Source organism: Amphibalanus amphitrite, unplaced genomic scaffold (assembly GCF_019059575.1).
Source record: "Amphibalanus amphitrite isolate SeventyFive unplaced genomic scaffold, NRLGWU_Aamphi_draft 000323F_arrow, whole genome shotgun sequence".
Lineage (NCBI taxonomy): Eukaryota > Metazoa > Arthropoda > Thecostraca > Balanomorpha > Balanidae > Amphibalanus > Amphibalanus amphitrite.
The window spans coordinates 88050-114918 of record NW_024881818.1 but is presented as its reverse complement, the minus strand read 5'-3'; the positions used below and the strand labels follow the sequence as shown (position 1 = coordinate 114918).

Below are 26869 nucleotides of genomic sequence, written 5' to 3'. Positions count from 1 at the left end.
AGATACCAATGATAGACTATCGTTAAAACTGTTCAAAACTCCAACTTTAGGACTTAAAAAAAAATATTTCTTGATTTTATTGTAAGTTTGGAGAGCTATTCTATTTTATACACTATGAATATTGAGATTTATATCGACGGTTATGACCAATGTTTTGCTACCATTTGAAGAAAAGGATGTTGACAATAATGGTACAGATTTGCGTCGACTTTGTATTTGAGGGTGTAAAAAGGCGTGAGAAAAGGAAGTCACTGGCTGTTTTCGCGTAACCGCGTTAAATATATTATAATATTTCAGGAACATACCTCTTCTAAGAAACGAACGAAGCTTAACAGAGATCGCGGTTGTTGAATATTGTACGACTGTATCTCGTATCAATATATTAGACGAGTAAGGAGTGTTTTTACAGGTTAGTGTCAATCTTGGTTTTTATTTGAAATTTGTCAGCTTTACTCTGTTCCTTATCAAGTTTGCAGTCAAAGTGCCCTGATAAAAGTGCTTTTTAGATATACACCACGCTTGCAGCTCTTACATCAGTAGGCGGAACTATGGTCAAGCGTACCCATTTTCGGGAACGCATTTTCGTTCCCATGTTTGGGAACGATAAACCCAAATATGGGAACGCCATGTAGGCATTATTTAAAACAAGAAAAAGAACTGTTAAATGACGTCCAAAAAATATAAAACGATCGTGAACCGCCTGATAGTTGTCTCAATATTGTTGGGAAAGAGTTTGATATTGTAAGGCCCATCGTAGTTTCAAATCGTTCCCCTATTTCTAAAGCAGTCCATCACCCGGGCCGCGAGCCCAAATTTGGGAACGCTGTCGTACACTGGCGCTGCAAGCGTTCCTTATTATGGGAACGGCGTACCCAAAATTGGGAACGATTTCACCGACGCCTTTCAGGGGCTCTTTTCATTAACAAGCATCACGTCCAACGCCGCAAATTATTGTTAACGCAACAATCATCAGATGACCTTTCCGGCAAGACCGTTGCATGTTTCGCCCGGTCTTCTGCGCTTTTATTCCCGTCGATCTCGCAGCGGGCACGCCCCCCTCTGCAGGATTACGTAATCCACAACGCTCAGCGATGTTCAACAAGGTCTTCCATACCTATATCCACCGTCCGCGCCGAGGGTGGAGACATGTCAAGCACCTGTCTGCTAATCACCGAGAGTTGACGAGCACAAGAAGTATCCAAAAATGGGAACGCTGAATATGTTACACCCTCAAAACACCTAGTCCCAATGAAAATCTAGTTTTTTCCTTTCTTAATGAGTGTAAGTGGCAAAAGGCCTGGTAGGATGGGCACGACGTATGATCGAAATCAGCATAAAAATTATAAATAAGCCACACAGAGCGACCTATATCAGAGAAATTCCCCCAACCGATCATGCTTAGAAACGCCGAAGACAAAAACCACGCTCATGACACTGCTTATAAAACAACGCTAAACAGCTAGCATCCAAATAAAATATGTCTTTCAGGGCTGATAAAATACAGCTGAATGATTTTAAACCACTGAAACTGAGTTTACAACAGTAGTTCGGTAAAATCACTGACGTTCCACGCGGTCGATCGCCCCGACACCAAATGTCAACAATATTACCTCGGGACTGTCCGCGTGTTCGCTTGCATATGTCATCATCTGGTGTCGCTAGAATGAAACTTCATAACCAGGCGAAAATTATTATACTTGACCTCAAAATGTAAAAAATGCTTCATTTTCCTTAAACTTGCATGTTAAATGTCGTATAACCCATATTTCCACCATTCTGTCATTTTTAAAAAATCATTAAAAATATCATTCCACGGTCAATTTCCTTGTTCCACGGTCAGATTAAAGATAACTTTATGGAGATTTAGTAGATACTTAAATCAGCGTGCACTTTTTTGAGACGTGATGCACTTTTGAGTTTTAGTGGGCGAACGGCCGAAAAATTGCCTTCCGTTCTCATAAATGGGAACGCCCGTTCCCATATTTGGGAACTCCGTTCCCAAAAATGGGAACGTTCCTATATTTGGGTACTCATGACCATAGTTCCGCCTACTGACATTCTAAAGTGCAAAATATTGAACGGAGAAGTGTTGAGTGGCGCAAGCAAAATATTGAAAGGCTTGATATGGAATAGAGCATCATGCTGGTAACTGCCTTTTTTGCATGATTATTTATTCTGAAAATTGTAATAATTTGTGATGATTGTATGGTAATAGACTGATGTTGATTTAACACGTTACCTTGTTAGATCTCGCCCAAATGCTTAACTTTGCCTTGTTAAACACCTGTTAAGTACCACTATCAAGTTCAGTTTTTATGCGGCAGCAATTAGCATTATAGTTTAGGTATGCTGATAACATGTCAGCGACAGTACCTAGTGCAGGGAAGTTTTAGTTGTTTGTTGATTATGCAGGCTTGTTGTTTGATTATGTAGGTATTTATTCAGTTACCTACATATCTACATTTAAGAAGTTTCTTGTTTGTAAAGAATATTTTATCTTCTAAGATTTGTACAGGGTGACTGTTGAATGCTTACAGAGTGGGTGCTGGTGAAGCTATGTAGAGGAAAGCTGTTTGCTAATTTGATTGATGAGCAAAGTTAGTTGCTTCTTCCATTTTCCAGGTTGAATCATTTTGCAATGCTTATAGAAAGATGGTCACTTAGTGAGGCCTAATAAACTAAAATATTTTGGCATCATTCTTCTGTATGATGCATCATGCATTTAGTTGATTTTAGGCACATGCTGCTCAAGGAAGTGATTTTGATAGGTACCTATATATTGCTGCAATTACTTAGGAGGCATTTGATATGAGATGAGAGTGGCACTGTTTGTCATTAGTTATCTCTTGCTGCAATTACTGAGGAGGCATTTGATATCAGATGAGAGTGGCACTGCTTGACATTATATCAGTTCCCAAGCCCATTATCAACAATTAACCATCCGATTTCCTGCCCTTGCTGCACAGGATACAGAACGGTGGGTGGCTTCGCCCCTGTAGTGGGTACTGGGTAGATTACTATGCCCTGAGCATGCTTGCTGTGTGGTGAATCTATACAGTTGTGTTTACAGTCCTAAATGCATCACATACGCATAGCATCATTCCAAAGTCCCCAGGTAATGAAGAAGGATGGCATGCTGCTTCATTCTTGCTGTCATTTTCATATCCCAGACTAATTTCATTTGCCATTTAACTTTTTTTTTAATATACAGTGGAATTTTCACCTAACACTTTTTATGCTGCTGATACCTGGATGATGATGTGTGGCTAAATGAATTTTCATACTAATAAGGAACTAAAGTGATCATTAATTATTAATGTGTTCATATCCTTTTTTAGGTAGAATTGTTACTGTACTGATCATCTGCTGTTAATATGACAGTCAGTGACACCCTCTAGGATTGGCATGATCTGCACATATTTTATTATATGTAGGGTAACAATTTTATGTGTGTAAGACAGGTTAACATTTATCATTATGGTATCATACACATATTTCTGTTTTATCCATTATACACAGGTAGGTATGCTAAGGTAGATGTTTTGGTTGGATGGATGTTGTTAGTTTTGTATTATAATAAAATTTTAATTCAGTCTTGCAATTCAGATTAAATGTTTCTCATTATCTGAATTAGGTATGGCATTAAAGCTGTGATCCAGAACATTAAAACTGAAAACGGTTTCATAGTCCCACATGTTATGGAAGGGAATGTATATCGTGACCGGCCCGGTCCGCCACAGGCACCGGAGCTGGTATGAGGACGGCGGCTGCTCTGGGCTGTGCCACAGCTCTGGGCACCTCGGCGGCGGCGGCGGCGCTGCTGTACGCCCTGTACCGGTGGCGGCGCGCCGGCGGCCCGGCCCGTCCCGACCCGGCCACCCGCGTCAGCCGCCGGCTGCAAGCCGAGTACGGCGACCTCAGTCAGCTGGTGCCGCAGCCCGTGCTGCAGGCGGCCGCCGGCTTCAACGCCCGACTGGTGGAGATCTGCCGTCTGCACACCGCCGACCTGGTGGGTGCCGCTGGCGGAGCTGGGGTGGGATACAGTGGGAATATCCTCTGTGTGGTTACTTAATACTTACTTTTGAGATCGGTCATTAAAGCTAGAAAGTTGGTTGGTCCTGTAAATTCGAGAACAGGGACTGTGAAAGTTTGTTACTCACTCATTAACTGCGGTGTGAAGTTCAATGTTATTCGTTTTTCTTACTGAGTACTACTGCTGGCATTAATTTAGTTTACTTCACGTTCCTCTCACTGACCTCTCGCCCCGACTCCTCCGTCAGCCGAGCTACCAGCGCCGAGTGTTGGACGTGCTCTCCGGCACGGGCCGGGTCTCCCTGGAGCTGAGCGCTCAGTTCGAGCAGGTGGTGGGCGTCGAGCCGGACCGGGACCTGCTGCAGCACGCCCAGCAACTGAGACAGTTCGGACACTGCGTGTACAGTTTCTCGGAGGAGGGCGGACCGGCCGCGCAGCCGCTCATCGCTAAAGCAGCGGCGTCCACGGTGAGTGACAGGAGCAGGGCGATGTGGAGGGAAAGGGAGAATGATAAAAGCAGCTCGGTTAGAGTGTGGCTGTGGTTGTGGAGAAGAACGACGAAAGTGACGTTTGTCTTAAAATGGGATATTTAATGGGTAGTAGGTACAATATTCATTGTACTTGGTTGTCAAATGACACCGCAATTACTTGGCATGTTATATCCATATCTGAGACATGGTTAACCAAAAATATTGAAAAATGCTACAATTTGCCAGGCTACCAGGCTGCATTCTGTAGCAGATCAGCTGGTGCGGGTGGAGGTTCAGCAATCTACAGTCTGAGTTATCTGTCCCCAGAATGCCTAGACAGTCCTACATTCACTACGGCTGAGGTTATTTGCACAAAGATTAAAATTCAAAATACATGTCTCATCATATGTCAAATATATCGATCACCTAGTACTGACAAACATCAGTTCAATGAAGAACTTGAAAAACTACTCATTTGGCTTAATAATCTTAACAAGGTCACTTTGATTACTGGTGACTTTAACTTTGATCTTTTCTCAATTGGATCCAATCCAGCTGTTCAAGCTTTTCTACATAACCAACTGTCTCATGGCTTTTTCCCTACCATTTCAAAAACAACACGCTCCTGCCACCCATCTCACACTCTTATCGACAACATCTTCTGCAATGATTTGACAAGGGTGGCACACTCGGGCATTATCCTAAGTGATCTATCCGATCACTTTCCTATCTATGCATCTCTAAATGTTCACATAAACACTGCTAAGGAGCAAATAAAATTGACTAATGAGCAACAGATATTTGATTATAGGAAGATTGATGAATTCAAATCCTATATATCAAATGAACTTAGAAACATTTATCAAGAAACTTGTACTAATACCATGGCAAACAAAATAATTGAAACATACAACAATGGTATAACAGCCTTCTCTTACACAAAAAGATTCACCAGGAAAGACCATCCGAGGATGCCATGGATCTCTCCAGCTATTCTTACCTCTATTACCCAAAAAAACAAGTTGTTTAAAAATAAGCTAAAAAATCCTTCACATAATAATACAACTCAGTACAATCAATATCGGAACATTCTCACGCGCGTCATTAGGTCTGCCAAAAGATTGTATTACATTAATGAGTTCAATAAAAACTCTGGCAACTCCAAAGAAACATGGAAAACTATACAATCTTTGATAAACACTGGCAACAAAACTGATGACATTCCTTGCGAAGTTTCAGATGGCAATGACAAAACAGTAACTGATGATCAAAATATTGCAGAAACCTTTAACAAATTCTTTTCCGAGATAGGTGAAACTTTAAGGAAAAGGATACCACCTTCACCATTTGACCCACTGAGCGAAGTACCATTCGTGCATGAAGAAATGGATTTAACTCTTACAAATGAACAAGAACTTATCGATATAGTTAATAAACTGAAAAATGTCGGTGCTGGTATCGACAACATTAACTCTAAATTGTTTAAAGCTTCATACAAGGCCATACTAAATCCTTTACTTTACTTCTTGAACACCTGTTTAAGCAAAGCTGAATTTCCATCACCCCTAAAAGTGGCAATCATCAAACCAATATTTAAGGATGGCGATAAAAAGCAAGTGGGTAATTATAGACCAATTAGCATTTTACCCTTTATTTCAAAAATTCTTGAAAAACTAATATACCGAAGGCTCATTGAGCATCTTAACCGAAGCAACATTATTCACTGTAATCAATTTGGTTTTCAAAAAGGAAAGTCAACTTATATGCCGATTCTTCTTCTACAAGATATAATTACTAAAGCCTTTGAAGAGGGCAACTTTGCGCTCGGCTTATTTCTAGATGTAAGAAAAGCTTTTGATACGGTGCACATTGATTTGCTACTACAAAAACTACAAAGGTATGGTATAAGACACAAATCACAACAAATATTATCTTCATACTTGCAAGAAAGGAAGCAATGTGTGAAAATAGGAAAAGCATACTCATCTGTCAAAAATGTTACTATGGGAGTTCCACAGGGATCGATCTTGGGTCCTCTGTTATTTATATTATATATAAATGATTTACCAAACATCAGTCCTGACGTAACTTGCCTCTCCTATGCAGATGACACTGCAATCATATTTAAAGATAAATGCATACATAGCCTACAAAGAACTGTAAATGAAGTTACTGAAAAAGTCAGTAACTGGTTTCATGCAAACTTTCTTTCTCTAAACGGCACAAAAACTTTCACACAGCATTATGCAACTCAGTCTTCAGGGTTAAAAGTAAACGTAGTACTTGATTCAACTGAAATTAAAGAGAAAGAGTTTATCAAATATTTAGGAGTCTTCATCGATAAGTCATTGAAGTTCACAAAACATATAGACTATACATCAAATATCGTTAGCAGGAACATCGGAATAATGGCAAGAGTACGCTTTTATATTGATAAGAGAACGACCCTCCTTTTGTATAATGCCCTAATTCTTCCATATCTTAACTATTGCTGTATCGTTTGGGGAAATAATTACCATGCTCAGTTAGAAAAACTCATCATATTACAAAAGAGAGCTGTCAGACTAATTGAACGAGTTTACCCACCTCAGAGCTCTGTGCCTATTTTCAAAAAATATAACTTATTAAGGATAACTGATATAGCGAGATCTCATATGCTTCTTGTTATGCACAAATTTATTAAAGAACAACTTCCAGAAACAATTAACAACCTGTTTGATTTGAGTCCCGAAAACCATGCCGGCACGAGGCGTACCACTCACTTCAACCAGCCCTTCTCTAATCGCAACTACAGACTATTTACTATCAGATTTCTAGGTCCTAGATTGTGGAATAGCATTGTTGCACCTCTTTTCACAACTGTTAATCATATTCCATCTTCAAAACAAATAATAAAGAAGGTGATACGCAGACACTTTGTTGATTCATACAACACTTAAGATAAATATGAACAATTAATGAACAATCAAAACAATAATAAGAATAATCAACCTCATAGCGACAAACATTATTCCTACCTATATATTGTGTATAGCTATACTGTTCGTATATCGTTAGGGGTTTGTATAAATATGTGCTATTTCCACGGTGTACTCTGCGTTGGAAAAAGTACATATTACCCACTTTGGTTTGTGGGATGCATATGTGTCGTGTGTGTATGTATGTGTGTATGTTTCGCGTACATGATACATATGCATATGCATGTATGTACGTATGTGCATGTCATGCATGTACACAACATAACGATTCGTATATACCTATATTAAATACCAACTACAATAAATCCTTGTGTGCCGCCCTTCTCAATCATTGTCTATTTCAATTTGCATATTTGCCTTATGGTAAATATGCAAATTGAATGTAGGTTACATGCATTACCTACATTGACATCTATACAACTTATTGTACTAATTCTTAGAATACTCTAGTCCGTGCTGTTTCCTGAGGTTCTGTCTGGCAACAAGCCTAGCTTAGCCGGACGGAGCCAAGGGTTTCGGCATAAAAATAACCTTGCAAGAACATGACCAGGCATGCTTTTCCCCACCTTGAGTATGAATGCGTATTGCGTTAATTACTAACACTGGTATAAATGATAGTTGCTTGTGTTGGTACAGTGGGCAGTCATTTTGCTTCACTTGGCAATGACTACTTTCCTCCTTTTTGGCGTACTTACTAACATTTTTTAGTAGTATTGCATGCGTTATATTTTATTTATATTTTCCACTTCTTAGCAGGGAGTGCCGCGACTTGATCAATTTATTATGTTACCTGGTGTTAAAGTAAGGTCTCTGTGCGTCGCCGGGACTGTGGGAGGGGGCACTCCTGGTTACCTGATCATGGGTAACGGACTATCTTAGAAAAAAAAAGTCTGATAACTACCTAGTGAATTAATCTAGTTTATATTTTCTTTTGTAATCCCAAAAGTGTTTTTATCGCGGTATGTAATGCCGACTTTTCTAGTCTGATTTTCGTTCACCATATCGCCGCCCCAATACAGAGCCCGTACGCCCGCCTCCAACCACGTGTCCCTCGACGATCCGTGTCTGCCGCCGCTGTAAGCCACCTGCACAGCCGTCCCTCCACTGACTCCTCCCCCCTCCCCCCGACAGACGGGAGACCGGGTGGAGTTTTGGCCCGAGGACCCGTGCCGCCTACCGTCCGACTTCAGTCAGTTCGGCTGTGTGCTGGTGGCTGATACGCTGACCGGTCTCGGCTCTCCGGTCGCGTTCCTGACCTCAGTCCATCGGTACATCGTACCCGACGGCTGTCTGGTGATCGCTTCTAGCTACGACTGGGCCAACAGCGGTCTGGACCAGGTGGGTCGGTCGAGTCGTGGCCGGCGAGATATGCATTATGCAGAGAACTAGGCGACCGACAAGGTGGCGGAGATGTGGTGCTAGGTGTTCGTGGATGTGTGTTGATTCCGTGTTGCGAATGATGGTCTTAACGATGCCATAACCTTGGCCCGTCGTCCACTGTTGTTATGGCTCATATGTCTGTATTTTAAGACTAATCTTCTGAATCCGGGAATACGACACGACTTCTCTCGGCTCCAAAGACGTTTAAGTGGACAGAAATCCGCTCTAGCTGCTTAGGAGGATTACCTACATTCACTGTCAATCCTGGAGACACAACCCTCTCACGAGCTTTTCACCCAAGCCCTCAGATTCTTGGTTACGTCATAAGACTCAACGACCTTTGCACGACCACGCACCACCCAGCGGGCGAGAGCCCCGCCGTACCTACCTTGATCGAACTACTTGCCGTTGTCCGGATGGTTCTGTTAGGCATAGGGGATGTACTGAGTCGGAGCTGGAGCCGGAGCCGGACCATTTTACTCGGAGCCGGAGCCGCCATGACATTTCACCCGGAGCCAGAGCCGGAGCTGGAGCCGATTTTTTTCTCCGGAGCCGGAGCCGGAGCCGTCTGAGATTTTCACGGCTCCGCATCCCTGGACTAGACCCTTCGCCTCACTTACATTTAGCGATGTAGCTTCGTTGATGGTGCGCCCTGTCACACCAAATCAAGCCAAACTAAAACCCACTAACGTTCACTCTCCTCCACCGACAGCGTGAGTGGCTCTGTGGCGCAGAGGACGAGTCCACCTTCTACGCCCTTCAGACGCTACTGGAGGCGCACTTTGACTGCGTGGCGGCCAACGAGCGGCTATGTCGCCTGCAGCCGCTCACTCTGAGGACGTACACGCTGTCACTGCCCGAGGTACGGTGGTTGGGAGTTTGTGTGATGTGCTGTCAGGCACTGCTGAGCTCCGGAAGAGACGTGGAGTTGGATGTGTACAACTCCATTTGTATTTGGATGCTGTTGTTGTAACATGTCTGATGTGTATTGTATGTGTGGTCGCTGGAGTAATTCCATGATGTATTTTATGCTACATTTGATTGTTTAGCTAGAAGTTTTAAATGTGTGCTTAGTGTAACGTCTATACTGTTTGTAGTGAGATCGATGTTGCACAGCGTAGTCGAGGTCTCTGTGGCGGCATCCGTAACTGATCGTTTGTCTGCCGCCAGGTGTCTGTCTGGCGTCGCAAGCATGACAGAGAGCAGGTCTAGGATGGCGTCCGGCTCGTCCAGGGAGTTTGCGCCGCCGCCGCCGAGCAAGCGGCCGCGCCTGCTGTCGGAGCCGGGGGACGGCGACGACCCGCTCTCGGCCGTGTACGCCCGCGCGCTGCTCGGCTGCCTGTGTGACACCGAGGAGGCGCAGCTGGCCGCCGTCCCCGCCGCGCTGGACGACGGCGAGCCGCGCCGCCAGCTGCTGGCGCTCAGCTGCGTGCAGCTGCTGCAGCAGGCGGCGCAGCAGCAGCTCCAGGCCGGTACCATGTGTGAGCGGCTGCAGGAGGGCGTGTGCAGCCCGGCAGAGCTGACGCCGTCTGAGCCGCTGCTGGCCCTGCTGGCGCGCGACAGCCCGCTGCTCAGCTGCGCGGCCGGTCGGTGTCTGACGCTCTCGGCGCTGCTAGTGACCCCGGAGCGCGCCCAGCCCGTGGTCGAGGCGCTCGTGGCCGCCGTGCTCGACTCGGAGCGGCCGCTGGAGGTGAGCCACGCGCTGAACGCGCTGCAGCGGCTCATCGAGCAGCACGACGAGGAGCCGGGCGCCGGCGGCGGGCGGCCGCTGCCGGCAGAGTGTCGCGCCGTCAGCGTGGCCGCCGACCCCGAGTCGCTGGCCGAACTCAAGTGTGCCATCACAGCCCAGCTGGAGAACCGCTGGATACCGATTACACAGCGCTTCTGTCGGCTACTGGCGCGGCCCGAACACGAGACCGAGGTGCTCGCCTTCCTCAGACTCTGGGCCACCGTCATATCGGTAAAGAACAATATGAGTATCGCTGAGACCAAGTCTCTTTACGCCCGACTGGAGTGGCTGCTCAGCTCGTTGGGCAATGACGCGTCGCCGCACGTGTGGCGAGCGGTGCTCGATCTGTACAGTGAGGTGCTCTGTTACGGCAGCACCATCGCGCTGCAGGACTGTGTGGCAGAGGAGCCGGCCGGCCTGGCGCACGCGCTGCTGCGTCAGGCGCGCACCGGCCGGCTGCTCGAATTGGTGCCCTACGAGCGGGGTGTGCGCGCGTTCGCCGGTACGGACGGAGAGGCGGCCGGTGACCGGCCTCTGCTGCAGAAAACTGTGCTGCTCGTGCTCAAAGCGCTGGCCGTGACGGTGAAAGAGACTCGGTGTGACAGCAGCAGTGACGCGTCGGCGCGGTCCGCCGGCGGCTCCGGATCAGAGGAGCAGGACATGGTGATTATAGAGCGTACGTTACGTGAGGTGGTGCGCCGGCTGGACTGCTGGATCAAAGCGCGGCTCGACTTTCACCCGGAGACACCAATGAGCGAGTGGGTCGTGGTGCTGCTCTGCGATCAGGACGATTACCTGGTGGAGGCGATGCTGTGTATGCTGGACTTGAGTAACGGCCTGGCGGGCCGCGTGCGCCTGCCGCAGGACTTTGAGCGTGCCATCTGCCCGCACCGCAGCTTCGTGCAGTTCCTGGAGACGGTGCGGCGCGACCACGACCTGCTGCTCGACTTCCTCGTCTCGAACGAGACCTGTTTCCTGCTGTACCTGCTGCGCTACCTGAAGGCGGCGCGGCGCAGCTGGCCGCGTCTGGTGGCCGTCTGCGGGCCGCGCATGGAGGAGGTGATGGCCGTGCTGATCCGGCTCCGCCTCTCCCTGGAGCGGCTGGTGGCCAGGGACCTGTTCCCCTACAACGTGGCGCCGCTGCTCAAACTGCTCGAGAAGTGCGAGGAGCTTCATGAACACAACGGACAGCCGGAGCCGGGCCCGTCGTAACTGCGCACTGACGACAGTGAGAGGAGCGAGTGATCAAACGCGCGTGCTAGTGCTGGACGCTCCGGGTGACGGGACCCGGACCATCGCCACGGGACCGCGGACCGCCGCCACGGGACCACAGGCCGCCGAAGCGGTGAGGTAAGTGATGAATCTCCGCCCGGGGCGCCGCAGTGCGCGCGCGGCGGGCTGTCGGTGCCCGCGGGACATGCGGACTGTCTACCTCTGTTGTTCGGTCTCGGTTTCGTCCCGCCTGCCGAACTCACCACGCGGAAGGCTCGGATGACAGCGGTGTTACACTCGCTCGCTTTAAGGATCCAGCGTATGACGGTGAATGGGGACCGATGAGTGGTTTGCTAACCATGTTATCTAAGGAGATTTTGTCGAGTCGTGTTTCAGTGCCGCTCCCTAGGAGCCTGCCTTTTGATGATAGCTCGGTTCACACCGCGTTCAGAGCCATGACATATATAGTTACATGCCGAACCAAGGACCTCAGCGGCAATTTGTGTTGGTGTGGAACGAGTTTTATTTGCTCGGTGCCATGATAAGTCATGTGTGAGAGTAATTAACTGTGATGAAATATCGCAGCTTGTTGCATTTTTGTTCGCTTTATTCAGACATTTGTAGTTCTCTATCTGCGGTAGTGTTTTCTCTAAGTTCCAGGATGTCGGACCTGAAGGATGGCAGAAATTATATTTAAATGCATGCCTAACTCCGGGCTTTAACTGGCATAGACCTTCTTATCCGACTAGTAAGACATTATATCGTGTTCAACTGTTCCGCCCCTCACCCCTCACCCCGGCTTCTCGAAATCTGCTTACGTGTGTCAGGATGTCTTGAAATTCGCTTCGGTCGTAATGTGGAGCGTTACCCCAGCGGCCTTTGGGTCCATTATCCAGGTGGTGTGCATTTTCTAGCTCCCTTTGGAAGACTCGCGCTCCGGCGCACCTCAAGCCGGCTCTGTTCATTTGCCTGTGCCATGCCCGTTGTTTGTGTTTGCAGAAGTCTGTCCCGTTATTGTTTGCTCTGTGATGTCCAGTGTTTGTGTGAGGCTGCTGATTTGCGTCCTTGGAATAGATCTGGCATACGCCACAACGATAGCTCGTTGTTTGTCAGGTCTGGGATGGGGCGTGTGCGTATCTCAGAGAGGAAATGGTATCCAGGCTCCTAAATCATCATCGCTGGGCCTGACGAAGCGACATAGCCGTGTAAACGTTGGAGCCCCTGCTCACCATGCGCTGCGGCCTGTCCGTATATTTATTGGTCCCACGACGCCCCCTAGTCCGGCCGGTCACGCTCTCCGTTTATTGATTCTAGTATATTTTACTGGGAGTGGGCGCGGTGTGTGAAGGTCATTTGGTGCCCTCGGTCGGGCTGTATCGGGATAGTCATAGTGTGTGCCTGGTCAAAGCGGTTTAAACCGGATCCGAGGGACTTTGGTTTTGTTTGTGTGTTGGTGGGCTATCAGCCGGCAGTAGGCTAAAAAGGACAGACTGTACACATAGCCCTTGTTTGTTCGCTTCGAGGACTGCTTTTTAAGAGTCTGTTAGCACAAACCCAGTGGCCAACGACCCCCTGAGCTGTTCACTGCGGAGTGCTGACCTTCGGACAGTCTGACGGCCTTTTGTGCAGGACGAGAGGTGCTCTGTATGTAGACTAAACCGCGACTTGCTCCCGAGGGCCAGCCTTCAAATGTGGGCGTACTTGCGATAGCCAATGTCCACTTGTAGCGCGGGGCAATACCAATTAAAACCCACTTCAGCGTGCTGCGGAGGACGCGATTATGGCGTCGCGAACGCTTGATGAAATCGATAAATGTAATCGGTAAATAAGCAACACATTGCATAATGCTAGATTCTCCTACTCCTACGTAGTGCCTGTGATTGTGTAAGCCGCATCCCACTAATATCAAAAACATGTAAAAACTGATCTTGCATTAGGAGGTCGGGAGGCGATTCGTCATGTTCATTATTCAGTTACACGCTGTCAAACTAGTCTTCACAAGTTCCTTTTGTCAATGGACTGAACTGCTAGGCATGTTCTTTAATGGATGCTGTCCTGGTCATGCAGCGCACTTTGGGAGCATACTTCCGCCTTTGGGTTGGGTCTAGCCATAGTCTAGCCGCTCGTGCCTTCCTAACAGGTCGGTTTCGGGCATTGAACGTTGGTCATCTGACATGCCATCATCTGTCTGTCACTTGTATCTGATTTGAGTTTTATACTTTTATTTCGTCATCATCCGACGTCCTTAATTGCGGGCCAGTATATGCTCTTTTATTTAATGTTTTAGTTATGTCCTTTCGCTTTCGCTCCAAACCCAAGACAAGACTCCTATCCTAACCTCGTCCCTCGAAGAGAGTCCCTCGTTACCTCGTCCTACGCCGCCCTTTAGCCCTGTTCTCTAAGTAAAGTTCACTGTGTCCTGTCAATCCCTCAGTTCCTGATGGCATACACCTGATGACGTATGACATATGATCTCAGTGCCTCAGGGCGGCCCTCAGTCCCTGGTGACATACACCGTGTCGCCCACGGCCACATCGCCCTCCTGGTCCACGGCCAGCGCGCTGCCCAGCAGCGGCGCCTCCTTGTACAGACGCCGCTCCTCGGCAGTGCGCGCCAGCCGGAACGTCCTCAGCGTGCGCAGCGGCTCCATGGCGTCACTGCGCTCCCCGGTGTTCGGGTCGACCAGCGTGATGCCGCAGCGGTGCACGGGTTTCACCCGGCGCAGCTGCGCGCCGCCCACGCGCACCAGACGCCAGTCGTCGTCATCGAACGGCGCCGCGCCGCCGACGACGATGTTGTGTCGGAACTGGTGGACGGTGACCGGACTGGCCAGGCGCCGGTTGAGCTCGTCGATGGAGGCGTCGCAGATCACGGACAGGGGCGTGACGAAGTTGTATGTGACGGCGTCCTCGGGGTCGGCTAGGTGGACGTACGGGTGGGGAAGCTGAGAGGTGCGTCGCGGGGTGACCGCTCCGGGTAGAAAGTACATCAGCGAGTAGGACTTGCCGTCGGCGAAGAACTCGTGGAGCCACCGCGCGGCCTCGGGGCCGAGGTCGGCACCCGAGTCGGGGTGGCCGTTCAGGTCGACTTCCATCATGGTCGCCTCACCGTCCTTCGGCAGCGGCACGGTCAGCGACTTCACCTCTGGCGCCGACAGCGTCACCTCGCCGGCTCCTATCTCCGCAGAGATGAGCACCAGACGGCGGCGCGTGCCAGCGTCCATCACCTTGCCCCCACATACCACGGCCAGGCTGCGGTCCAGGACGCCATCCCCTCCCCGCAGACCCAGCAGGGTGACCCGGCCCCGCTGCAGCGGCTGGCCGGCGCCAGACTTCAGCGGGTACAGGGTGAGCGCCCTGACGGTGCCAATGGGGGTCCAGGAGCGTCGCTGACGGCGCCGCGCCACCACCACGGCGGCAGCGGCGCCGAGCACCGCCAGACCGGCGGCGGCGGCCAGCAGCGGAGACGGGCGCGCGACCATGACCTTCCCGGGCTAACACCGATAGGCGACTGGGACGGGATGAGCCGCGACCCAGAGCCACGACCGGCCGCGCCTCAAGATTTGTGTGTGTGTTTAAGATCATGTGACTATCTGTACTGTCAAGGCCTCTCGACCTTAGCGGTGTCGGCGGATGGCATTAGATGGGAACGATTGGACGGGCAAGATGAACGCTAATAGTTGGCATGGAGACAATCATGCACCGAATGACAAGTAGGTACTGGTAACTATGCCGGCCTTGCATGTTTCTGTCTCTAAGTAACTGGTTGATCGTCACGCTTCTTTGGCCTTCCAGCCTTATCATGACTCATATCGCTGTTCTGTTCCACTTCTTACCCTCCGTTGAATGTTTTTTGCCCATTTCGACGGTCGACGCATTGCACAGCCTCTTTTCACTTTCAAACGCAGTCCTCTTTTTTCCAGTGAATTTGAAGCCGCATGTGGGTGGCCCACACTTTCCCACAATTATCGAAAACAAAACGCTTATAGAAATACGATCAAATATATTACGCAGTAAATAATTGACATATACTTGAATAATTAACATTATATGTGGCATACATTACTAGAAACAATCACCATCAAAACAGCGAGCAAGCGAATAGATTACTCGCAAGTTTTTGCTGTCATTTAGAACATGACAAAGATGAAATCACAATAAATGTAGATGATGATGACTATGAATATAATACACGATGAGAGTGATAAATGAATACTACGACACACGCTACAAACCGCTCAGAATGAGATCGAAATCGGCCTGAGATGGCAAACCCCAGCGATAGCAGACACACATATAAACGTTCGTCCATCTCAAACCTCCGACCATTATATACACACATTATATATCGCTTGGATAACCATGTGCACATTCTACATAACAAGTTGGTAAGCTAAAGGTAGCGTAATGTGGCTACAGTTTACAAACAGATGACGAAACCACAGTATCCAAAACAACCAGTGTCCTCTAACATTCACATGCCGTGTGGCAATGTGATTGTTCGGTGTTCCTTTCTAATGCTGAGTTCATTCTCCAGAGAAAACCAGCGACTCTAATGCGGTGAAACCGCATAATCCGCATTTGGTTGCGGTCGGCGCCGTGCATCATCGCTGATGACGTCACATTTGGCCTGAATCCGCAGTGGGCTTGTCCGACGCGTCGGCGGAGACCGGTCACTGGCCGACGGCACGTGCAGGACTCTCCTCGGTGCCTCACTCGGTAGCTTCGGCGAGTCAGCTCGGCGAGCTCTGTGACGAATGGACGGACGGCAGAGGCGGAGCGGGTGGCTGGTGGCGCCAGCTGGTGGTAAGGCCCGCGCCGATGGTGTACTGACGCCTGCTGACGGTCGGTGGTGTAACGATGACGTCTGGTGACGGTCGATGACGTCTGCTGACGGTCTGGCGATGCACCGATGACGTCTGGTGACGGTCAGTGACGCCCGGCGACGGTGAATCCTGCCCTCGCCAAGGGTAGCGCTCACTGAGCCGCCACCAGTGGCAGGCCTCCTATCCGGACGTCGCTGAGATCAGCCTTCAGCAGCATCTGCAAAGATGGGAGAAAACCCGTTAGTCTCGTACCACGGAAACAAAATTGGCGGAGAACAGACTCAAGTGGATTATCGACAATTTTAAGATCCAGGTACTGAACAACTATCACCAGGTGTGTTGCAGAGAGAAAAAATAATATAAAATTGTTCGATACATCGATAACGGTGAAAGCCAGACAGTCCAAATGGAGCTGAAAACTCCCGGACAGCCGTTTCCCTTCTCCACCCCGCCACTCCCCGTGCTGCCTACCTCGGGCTCGGAGTCGGAGAGCTCCATATCCGACTCTGGCAGGGCGTCAGGCGCCGCTCCGAGCGACTCCAGTACCTCGGCCACATCGAGCCGGGCGTTCAGCAGCGCCAGCTGGTAACCACTCAGACCGCCGTACGTGGTGGCGCGCACGTCAGCCTTGCACATCGTGGCCAGGAACTCGAGCATGACGATGTTGCCCGCCTCGACGGCCAGGTGGAGGGGAGTCCGGCCGCTCTTGCCCTCCATGCAGGCGACGTTGGCGCCATGGGAGACCAGGTGCGCCACCAGGCGACGGTCGCCAGTGAGCACGGCCAGGTGCAGGCAGCTCAGACCTGTGGACGGAGGGAGAGGGCGGTCAGCGGCGTGGCGAGGGCGACGGCGGGTCACGGGGGACGTGTACTGCGCCTGAGGACGGCGCTCGTGCGCTGTATGTTGACATCTAGCTTGCTGGCTGCGGGCCAGCGAGGTCAGTAATTTGGTGTCACATATCGCCCTGAGGGTATGTAGATCCGAGGCCGGCCGGGCGAAGGCCGCCACTATCTGGGCGCTATATTCCGGCCAAGGCTGCTGTGTATTCCGCGCGGAGAGCTCGGTCGCCGCAGAGGCTGTCCCGCGGACGGGGAGTGTCTGGGACAACCCCGGCCGTGCTGGGAAACCCGCCCGACTAGCTCCCTTCTCCGGTGGATAGGCGGATCGGTGACCCACCCCGGGTCTCCGGTAGCCTCTCCGACCGAGAGGAAACCCCGCTTGCTCTCTCTTTCGACATCTGACACTGATGGGTTTCTTAAACTTCCTCCGATCTCTCTCGCCTGTCCGTGACGACTGACAGCAGGTCACTAATGGTCTCCGTGACATATCCGTGACGCGATCATCTCCGTGACCATATTCGTGACCGTCTCCGTGACCGTCTCGGCGACGTGTCGGAGCGGCCTCCCGGTTGCACAGCAGCGGGAATTTCCGCGATGCATAACCGTGCTTGGCGGCGTGACTGGCCGGCCAGCCACCCCGCTGCCGGAGTCAAGATGCGGCGCGCGATCGCCGCATCTGTCTGCGGCGCGGGCGGCGAGACGTGACGCGGGGGCGGCCAAACGTGACGCGCCAGCTGAACTTTCGCCGTGATGGCGCGTGTTTTTCTTTGTGCAGGGATGGCAGATGGCGGATGAAAAGATGTGCCAAGGTCTGATGTAACAGACCCGTGTCACAGAACATTCGGCGACTGGGTGTTTTTGTAGCGCCGCCTTGCACGCTGAACCTATATACCCTGCGCTGAACTATGCGCTTTCAAATTCAGCTGGCGGAATATTGAGCTCGTCTGACCCGGGGTGAGCTGGCGATGGATGACAGCACACCCTCCGACACTGGTCGGGGCGCTCGTGAAGCACAGCTCGCGGTTTAACTAGATGCCCAGGTCACCGACCCTGTTTTACATGCGGCCGTTTCGCCGGCGCATTGTTCCCAGATCGTTCTCTGGCGCCGCGGGAGTCCGCGGCTCGGTCTCCGGCCGCCGGCGGCTCCGCTGTCGGCCGTGGAACGTCCCGGGCCGAGCGGAGGGCTGCCGCAGCTCCGCGCCGCAGGGGAAACCGGCGTACTTCCCGGCCGCTATGAGGGGCGGCGGCCGGCGCCGTGTCAAAGCGACCCTGATGGTGGGAGACCGGGAACTGCCCGGCTCGTCGGGCGGGTTTTCACGGCTATTTGTCGACATCGACTGACGGGACGGCGGTGTCGGCGCGGCGGGGCGTCCCGACACTATAGCGTGGGAGCGTCGCTGCCGTCCCAGACACACGCCGCGTCACGAAACACCCCGTCAGCGGCTGGATGTCATCGCCGGAAGGTCCGACGGGTAATGTTATCGTAGACCCAATGCAACAGGGCGGTGCATCTCAAATGGATAAACATTGGGTACATTGCTGATAAAAGGCATCATGTCTTTGAACGTTCTAGAACTCTAACGATGCGCAGTTTGTAGTCATCTGAGCCTTTATCACAACTGGACAATGTCCAGTTGTGATAATGTCCAGTTGGACAGTGGACATGCAATGGTTCAGGTGAAACATGGCACACCACGCAATGTTTCAATTGAAACTTGTGGGGATCTCCCTTTGCAGTGAAATCTGTATTACAGATCAAACCACTTCACACACCGGCTGGTTTGTTCAGACTGAAGTTGTCAACCATTGACTAAGACTTGGTCTAGCCCCAGAGCTACCCACTCGGAAGCATGAGCTATGTTTCACACAAAAGTGACAGCTAAAAACACCCCACATCCCTGAAATGTCAGCGCAACGGGGGAGTCCTTCCGCCCATGCGGGGTGAATCAGGGACGGCACTGCGGAGCCGGGGTCGGACGGTGGGGCCCCACACATCCCCAGAACGTGCGACGCACGGGACGCAAGGCTGAATCAGCGGACAGGCTGTGACCGGCGAGCAGAGCGACGCCCTATTTCGAGAGGGACAGCGCCAGATCTGGCGTTTTTGGCAGCCACCGGACGGAAAGACCTGTTAAAAATACGGTGCCGCGGCATTTCCGGCCCAACAGAGGACGTATTGGGGCAGAGAGACGGCCTGCAGCCGACGATCTGCTCCGGTGGCCGGAAGGGAGAGGACCAGGGCAAGAGGGGGAGGAGGGGATGCAGTGGGAGCCGCGGGGACGCGGTGGGGTGATCTGAGCGAGCGTGGGGAACCATGCTGACGTGTCATCGAGAATACGATAGCGAGGCCACATGGGCCCGCTTTCGGAAACAATCACATGTTTATAGGTCAAACGTGATGCCGAGTCTCTTGAATTTACAATTCAATGCTGATGCGAACGCACTGAGCCATGCGGGCCCCGTTCCCTGCCAAACAGACTATGGCGTGATTGGTGGTGTTATGTAAACGGGCACCTCCAGGGAAGAACCTCGGGCAAGAATGACGGGCCAAGGCGCCGGAGACGTTATCATTATCAAGGGCACGACGGGAGGTATGTATATTACAGGTAGGCTGGGTCGGGGGTTCCCTATCCCGAACAAGCCTTTGTCGCTTCAGTGCGTCAAACGACCATAAAATGGGTGGGAGATCACCTGCTCAAGATTTATTTATTATTAAACCGTCAGAAGAATGGTCGGGGAGTGTAAATCAATTTTTAATTATGCGCTTCAGCAAGCGGTACCTAGGTTGGAGGGTTTGAAGTTACTTTAACTCAAAGTTGGTCTTATATTAGCTCACTAAATGTCAGCTGCAACCCTCCGTTATTTCGACGTCTTGCATCGTTCGCGCTTTCAATAAGCAGTGGGAATAGTGCTAGGTATTTTCTTGTCATTGACCACTACGCCAGCCAATAAGTTCGCAACTTTCCTGATCGGGTCTTCCTCCCTCCGCCTGTCCGCTCCCCCTCCCTCCTCGTCAGTGTCGCTGTTCGCCGACCTGTACGGGTGGCGTGACTTCTGCCCTGCCGCCGTGACCCCTGCCCTGCCACCGTGACCCCTGCCCCTTCGCCGGGGGCGGCCGGGTCTTTGGCGGCCTTCCCCGTCAGTTTCTGCTGACGTGCGGCACCCCGGTGAATGACACAATGGACACCAAAGCGCTGAGCTCTTAGTCACGAGCGGCGGCCGGGAGTAGGCACGATAAGGAGCTATCGTCCGCCGGGCCGGGCCGCGCCGGGGACCGTCAGGGAATACCGTACCGTGTCGCCCGATTGATCGACACAGAGCGTCGAGGGCGTTGCGTCACAACCGTCACGTGAGGACCCGAGCGAGCGATCTTTAGAGGAAGGTCCTCTAAAGAGAATATCATCATCATCATCATCATCATCACATATGTGCCAAGACATGAATTTTTCGGGGTGAATACATATCACTGGCGGTTCCAAATCAAGAAATTAACGAACAGCTGAAGAGACCTTCGATGGCCAGGGGGTTTCTCCTTGGAAGGGAACTTCCAATGTTTAAGCCTCATTGGTAAGGCTAAGCAATAAACATATTATCATTTATCAGTGAACCGATTGGCCGGATAGGACACCAGAAATATCCCTGAGCAGAGTGGCTTCTCAAGCGTAGCTTAGCATGTCACGTCACAATAATCACACACGAGTCTGATTGCTATGACCTGATTTGGTCATATGACAGGCTCTGCTGTCTCAGCACGCGCCGACTGCGCTGAGGAAGGGGCTGTCCTGAGCAGGGCTGTAACCGCACAAAGAGCATGGTCGCGCGCCTGTCGAGCCGTGCTCGGTTTTATCCGCTGCTTTGTGACGGCCCAGCTGGGGGCGGCCGCCGCGGTCTCGGCACTTCCCATTCGTCAGAGCGAGCTCGGAAAACCGTCATCGATTGTCGGCGAGTGTGTGTGGGTTCGGAGACGCCCCTGACGCCGCCTGGGTCGGTCCCGGCCGGCCCGGCACCGCCGCGCGGCTACTGGGAACTCCCGGCTCGGCCACGGACAAACAGAGGGTGTCAGGGCAGCCGCCACGTCCGCCCGTGCGTCAGCAGCTCGGTGCCACTGACACATCCGGACATCACCGGGGCCGCCGTCAGTTGCGTCACACTTAGAGCGAGCGAGCAACTCCCGATTGCACGATCATTGGCTTGTGAGATGATTGTGTAATAGGAGTAGGAGCAATTATGAGCAGTTGTATACAGATTACACAGACATCGGTGTCATGTTGGATAGTACTGTGGTCGCTGGCTGGTGCAATATGCTATATTTCGGAACTTCTAATGATGTAATAATGCGGAATAATTGGTGTCTTCTGATGTAACTGTGCTGTGAGGCGTTGAGATGGGACATTGCAACTAATAAGGACGCAAAAATATAAAATACACGTATTTATGAAAGAGAGGCCAAAATCTTTCCGAGTGTCGCCAAGGCAGTTTTGCGTGCAAACCGTGCCGGTCGGTGGGAGACACTCACCCTGGTAGTTCCACTCGTCCAGCGGCGGCAGCGCGAGGGAGGGCGGCAGCGAGTAGCGCAGCGCCGCCTCGCGCGTCTCGTCGTTGGACACGGTGCTGGTGAGCGCCTGGGCGGCCAGCAGGTCGCCGCGCGCGCACGCCACGTGCAGAGGCGTGTTGCCGTGCCGGTCCCGGAGGCTGGCGTCAGCGCCGGCCACCAGCAGGTGACGACACAGAGCCGCCTGGCCCGTCAGCGCCGCCAGGTGCAGCGGCGTCTGGGGAGCGAGCGAGGGAGCTGTGGTCAGGGGTGGCCGGAAAACAACTCCGGGGGTAGCACGGCCATGACGACATCAACTTATGGTGGAGTGACTTTGGAGAGTACAATACCCCGGAGGAGTGAAAGAGGAGGTATAAAAACGGATTGAGTGGTCGCGGAAGTTCCATGGACCTCACCGCAACTTCTAACGGTACTGCCAAATTAAATAGATAGCTAAATTAAAAGCGACCGCGTTTTCCAAGCAACGGTGCAGCTCGAGTTCGCGTGACTGAAGACGCCACCAGCCGGTCGGGGAGCGTTACTCGTCAAAAATGCCATGGTGCCGACGGCCTGAATCGGACAGCCATCCCGACTTTCTTTGGTGTTGCCGTTGCGTGTTGGCTATAGCCATGAACTTTGCATTTGGTGTGCCCATTCGAGCGTGTAACGAGCGCGGGCTTCCCCTGTCGGCCTCTCTCCTGCCACGGGAACTCCCTGCCGCCGGCGCAGCCGGCCGCGCAACTAACGAGACGCTCCATCGCCCCTCGCAACGAGACCAAACAGCCGCCAATGGGTGCCGCAGACGCAAATGTTAACGATGCCTCGTTATGTCTGCGTGACTCCAGCAAATGCAGGTGTAGGCATATGTAAATACTGCGGGACATGCCCATTGGCCAGACAAGTTATTCGTCTAGAGACCGGTGTTACGGTCCAGTCCAGGCATTGCGGAATGGTTATTTGACAACAAAACCACTATGGTATTTTAGCATGACCAGAGCTGGGGATCAATGACCCTTGTGATAGGTAGGTGGATAAGGAAACCACGAATATGACCGTCGGCGCCAAAGCCATGCGGTTATAACCATACAGCAAAACTAATGGATTTTCCATTGATAAAGCTCTGATGAAATGCGCAAAAATTCATATTGGCTGATGACGCTATCGTACAAATCACAACCGGTTCATAGATAGCAGAATGGACATCCCTAAAAAAGATCAATGGATTAAAATCCACACAAATATGCCGTATATACCGTTACAATACGAAACCCAGAAACGTCGGCAGGGCGCAGCACTCCGGGCGGGCATTCATATCTCGTCAGCTATCGTGACCTCGGGAAAACCGCGGCGGCCTTTCAGCGTGGTGCTATGTCCGTACCTGCATGTAACTGTTCCTCAGGTTCAGGAAGTCAGGGTGCGGCACCAGGCGCACCAGGCAGTCGGCCACTCGCTCGTAGCCGTAGATGATGGCCAGGTGAAGGTGCCTGTGGACAGAGGGGCACGGTAAGCGCCCTACTCGACTGCTTAGACAGCGAGAAGGGTCGTCAGCGCCCTACTCGACTGCTTAGACAGTGAGGAGGGTTCGCGGGGTGAGGCGTCAGAATGCATGGGCGGCGACTGAGATCGGACCGTGCCGCGGCTCGTCCCGTGTCTCTCCGTCCGCAATGGCCCGACAAGCCGTGTCGTGAGTTTGTCGTGAGCGGCGTCAGCCGTCACCGATCAGGTGGGCGCCCAGGTCAGACAGGCGGGCTTTCCGGCGGCCGCGGTGGCGCCTTGATGTTGGGCGCTGCGGAGTGCTGCTGCCAGACGCGGTGCACGGAAATCCCGCACAGAGAGCGCCTCCAGAACGGTGCTCTTCGACCCCGAGTGGATGGGGCCGGCTGCAGCGAGCACCGCCGGCAGAGCCGGCATATTGACCGAGTGCAGGAGCGCCAAGCCACCTGAATGCCCTCCCCTCGCCACGCAGCGCATGGCACCCTTATCGCGCCGCGCTGCGCCACCACAGCGCGGCGTCCTGTTTGTTTTTGGCTTTCCCAACCGACTGGACGACCTCATTCAGGCGGCATTTTCCTGTGGCGACACCGCAGCCGCCGGCGCCGGTGACCGGGCCGGCCTTGACCCGCGCCCGGTCCGCGCGAGAATGGCGCGGGATTTCCGCGGGAGGCGAGCGCTGCACGCCGGTTACAGCCGGGAATCCCAGCGCACCTGCGAGCTGCCGCGGCGGCGTCCGTCTTTCCTCGGCCGGCGGGCCATGAGCGGCCGCTCCGACACACAGCCCCGCCGGCCGGCCGGCCGTTCCAGGAGGGAGCGGCCATCGGCGGCCGCTTTCCGGCCAGCAGCTCACCCACCGGGTAAAACGGTCTTCGTGCCCGGTAAGGAGGATGCCTCAACAGTTTTGCATGTAGATTGTAGGGCTCGTAAGCGACTGGTCAGGTGATGGTACCGGGCGAGGGAACCGACCAGAATTACCCGGAATAGCCCGCAACCGGCGAAGGGAAAGGCAAAATTTCCAACAACCCACATGTGACTCACGAAGGAATGCGTTTCAATTAGACGTTTTAGAATTTCCGATCGACACTTCTGGAACCGGCAGACGACATGCACATTAACACCAGGAGGGCCCATAAACATGGGCTAAAGCCTACGTAATGAGACAGCTGGTGCGCCAGCTGTAACATCAAACGAAACAGTATGGAAATCAGGCTCGCTCGCTGCGAGGCGGCTCAATAATCCTAACATGGACAGTGGTCAGCGCCTGGCAATCTAAAGTTACAAGCACAAAGGCGATTGACCTTATGCAACGACTAGAAAAGCTGGTTATATAATACGACTTAAGGGGAAACGTTGCACTTCAAATGAAGCATCCTAAAAGCGGGTTCCTAACATACATTTCTCACTAGCAGGGTTTAAAGACATCAATTATCAGCTAGCTCTTTTTAAACGGTTAGCACAAGATACCGTTTGGGAACAGTGCAATTTTACAACAGTACCCCACGCTCATTTGATATCACCCAATCAACCCCTCCAATGTAGTATTACTCACGTGTCTCCGTCCTCGTCGCCTCGGAAGGCCTCCTCCAGGGCGGTGATGTAGCGCTCCTCCCAGAGTGCCCGGTCGGCGGCGTCCAGACGGCCCTCCTCCAGCTGCAGGCCGCTCAGCTCCTCGCTCAGCCGGCTGGCCTCCTCCCCGGCGTCACTGGGACGCGCCGTCGCCTCCTTGGGGTACCGGTAGCCGGCCGGAGGCGGAGTGGTCGGCGACAGGTGACCCGAGATGAACCCGCTGTCCAGAATCTGGTCCAGCGACGCTGGCGACTCGCACGTCTTGACGGGTAGGTGCCGAGAGCGTGCCGAGAAGAAAGCCGTACCGCGGGAAGGTGGCGGGGCGCAGTCAGCCACCGCGTGCACCGCTCCTCTTCCGTTTACACTTACTCGCCTAGACATGACTACAAAACACTGGTTGTTCAGCTGACCGAGTCCGTTACCGGCTGACCCGGTAGGTATCGTGAACACAAATGTAGACTTCACGTCTTGCACCGGAGCGTCTGCAGTCCTCACCACAGGTCGGCAGAGTGCGTACTGAGCGGTCCGATGCGCGGCGCGCGCCTATACAGACTCGGCTGGGAATCCCGGCGCGCGGCACCGGCCCCGAGCGCCACCGAGCGGCGCGAGGTCGGGACGGCCGGGTCGCGTCGGGGCCGGGCCGCGGCGGCGGCGCTTCGTCGGACTTACCCTGCAGGGCAGTGAGGGACGGCTGGGAGGGGTCCGGGGGATGACAGCGACGGGGCGGCCGCCGGCGGGCACTCACGGGACATCCCGATCGGGAGGCGGCCGGCAGGACAGGGAGGCCGGCTGACTCGGTGCTGGGAGGTCCTGGACCCTGGTGTCAGTTCGGTGGATACCGAGTCGCCCACTCCAGGGACGCTCTCTTAGTCAGAGAAATCACTGGGAGAAATTGTGTCGCGTTTGCACGAGCACGGCAACATTTTCCTACCTCGTATGGGGGCTGTAATGCTTTATTTTCCCATTTCTAACCCTAACCGGCCGAGGGGAGGCTTAAAAACGTATGGGGACGGCACCCATACCTACGTTTTTGTGATTGCTCGTAACACGCAGGCGATAGGGCTGACTAACATTTGACACAACTTACCTTTGATTAAGGTAAGCCTGATCTTTTGACACAAACCACATTTTCAGGCGTGATATGGTATGAACCATATTTGTCCACTTCGAGGTCATGTCAAGGTCAGGTCAAGTGAGGTCAAATTTCGACGTTGATTGTCAAAACACAAAAAGGTGTCTTTCTGATGCAGTTTTTCACGACGAATCCAATGGTGCTATTTTCATTCCCGTACTCGCTCTCAAAAATGTGGGCGTTGTGACTTCACTAAAATTTGAATTATTCCTACATTTTTACCCGATTCTTTTAAAGCTTTGAATGTAGGAGCACGGATCGTACTTTACTAACATATAATCCGTTTTCATAACAGCAAGAGAGGGACAGCAAGAGAGAAAAATGCATGTTAAACCCATTATTCCCGAGGCGAAAAGTTAGAAAAAAATATGTTGCAAAACGTATTCCCGTATTCGTCGACCGAATCTTCCCCTCCATATGACTCATCGTACCCCATGAGTACGTTGCAAAGCTTGTTTTGATCGTATTACCGTATTAGGGTAGGTACTTATACTTATGACTAATGCCTTGGGATTCACCCGGACATTTGCAATTACTAGCTAGCATGGTGCACCATACGAACGCAAGAAGAGCACGAGAGAAGAAAGCCCCTGATGGTATGCACCTATAACGCAACTTTGGTCTTTGGCGCGACATCTTAGCCAATTGTAAGTAAGAACCGTATCTATTCAAGGCAACGTA

At 52.0% G+C, this 26869-nt stretch overlaps 3 protein-coding genes across 3 annotated transcripts; 1 reads left to right on the top strand and 2 right to left on the bottom strand.

Moving 5' to 3' along the window:
* Positions 1-212: 212 nt before the first annotated feature.
* On the top strand, positions 213-12898 carry LOC122388447 (protein lines-like). Its single transcript, XM_043379527.1, has 6 exons — positions 213-409; positions 3741-4009; positions 4281-4499; positions 8612-8818; positions 9573-9722; positions 10031-12898. The coding sequence occupies exon 6, from the start codon at positions 10053-10055 to the stop codon at positions 11799-11801; it is 1749 nt and encodes a 582-aa protein (XP_043235462.1). The 5' UTR covers positions 213-409; positions 3741-4009; positions 4281-4499; positions 8612-8818; positions 9573-9722; positions 10031-10052; the 3' UTR covers positions 11802-12898.
* A 1108-nt stretch (positions 12899-14006) lies between these two features.
* On the bottom strand, positions 14007-15308 carry LOC122388468 (mitochondrial amidoxime-reducing component 1-like). Its single transcript, XM_043379607.1, has one exon. The coding sequence runs from the start codon at positions 15280-15282 to the stop codon at positions 14296-14298; it is 987 nt and encodes a 328-aa protein (XP_043235542.1). The 5' UTR covers positions 15283-15308; the 3' UTR covers positions 14007-14295.
* Positions 15309-15788: 480 nt separating this feature from the next.
* On the bottom strand, positions 15789-25726 carry LOC122388480 (NF-kappa-B inhibitor cactus-like). Its single transcript, XM_043379617.1, has 5 exons — positions 25040-25726; positions 23375-23480; positions 21982-22234; positions 17098-17429; positions 15789-16843 (listed from the first exon to the last, which is right to left on the bottom strand). The coding sequence occupies exons 1-5, from the start codon at positions 25435-25437 to the stop codon at positions 16778-16780; spliced, it is 1155 nt and encodes a 384-aa protein (XP_043235552.1). The 5' UTR covers positions 25438-25726; the 3' UTR covers positions 15789-16777.
* Positions 25727-26869: the final 1143 nt, after the last annotated feature.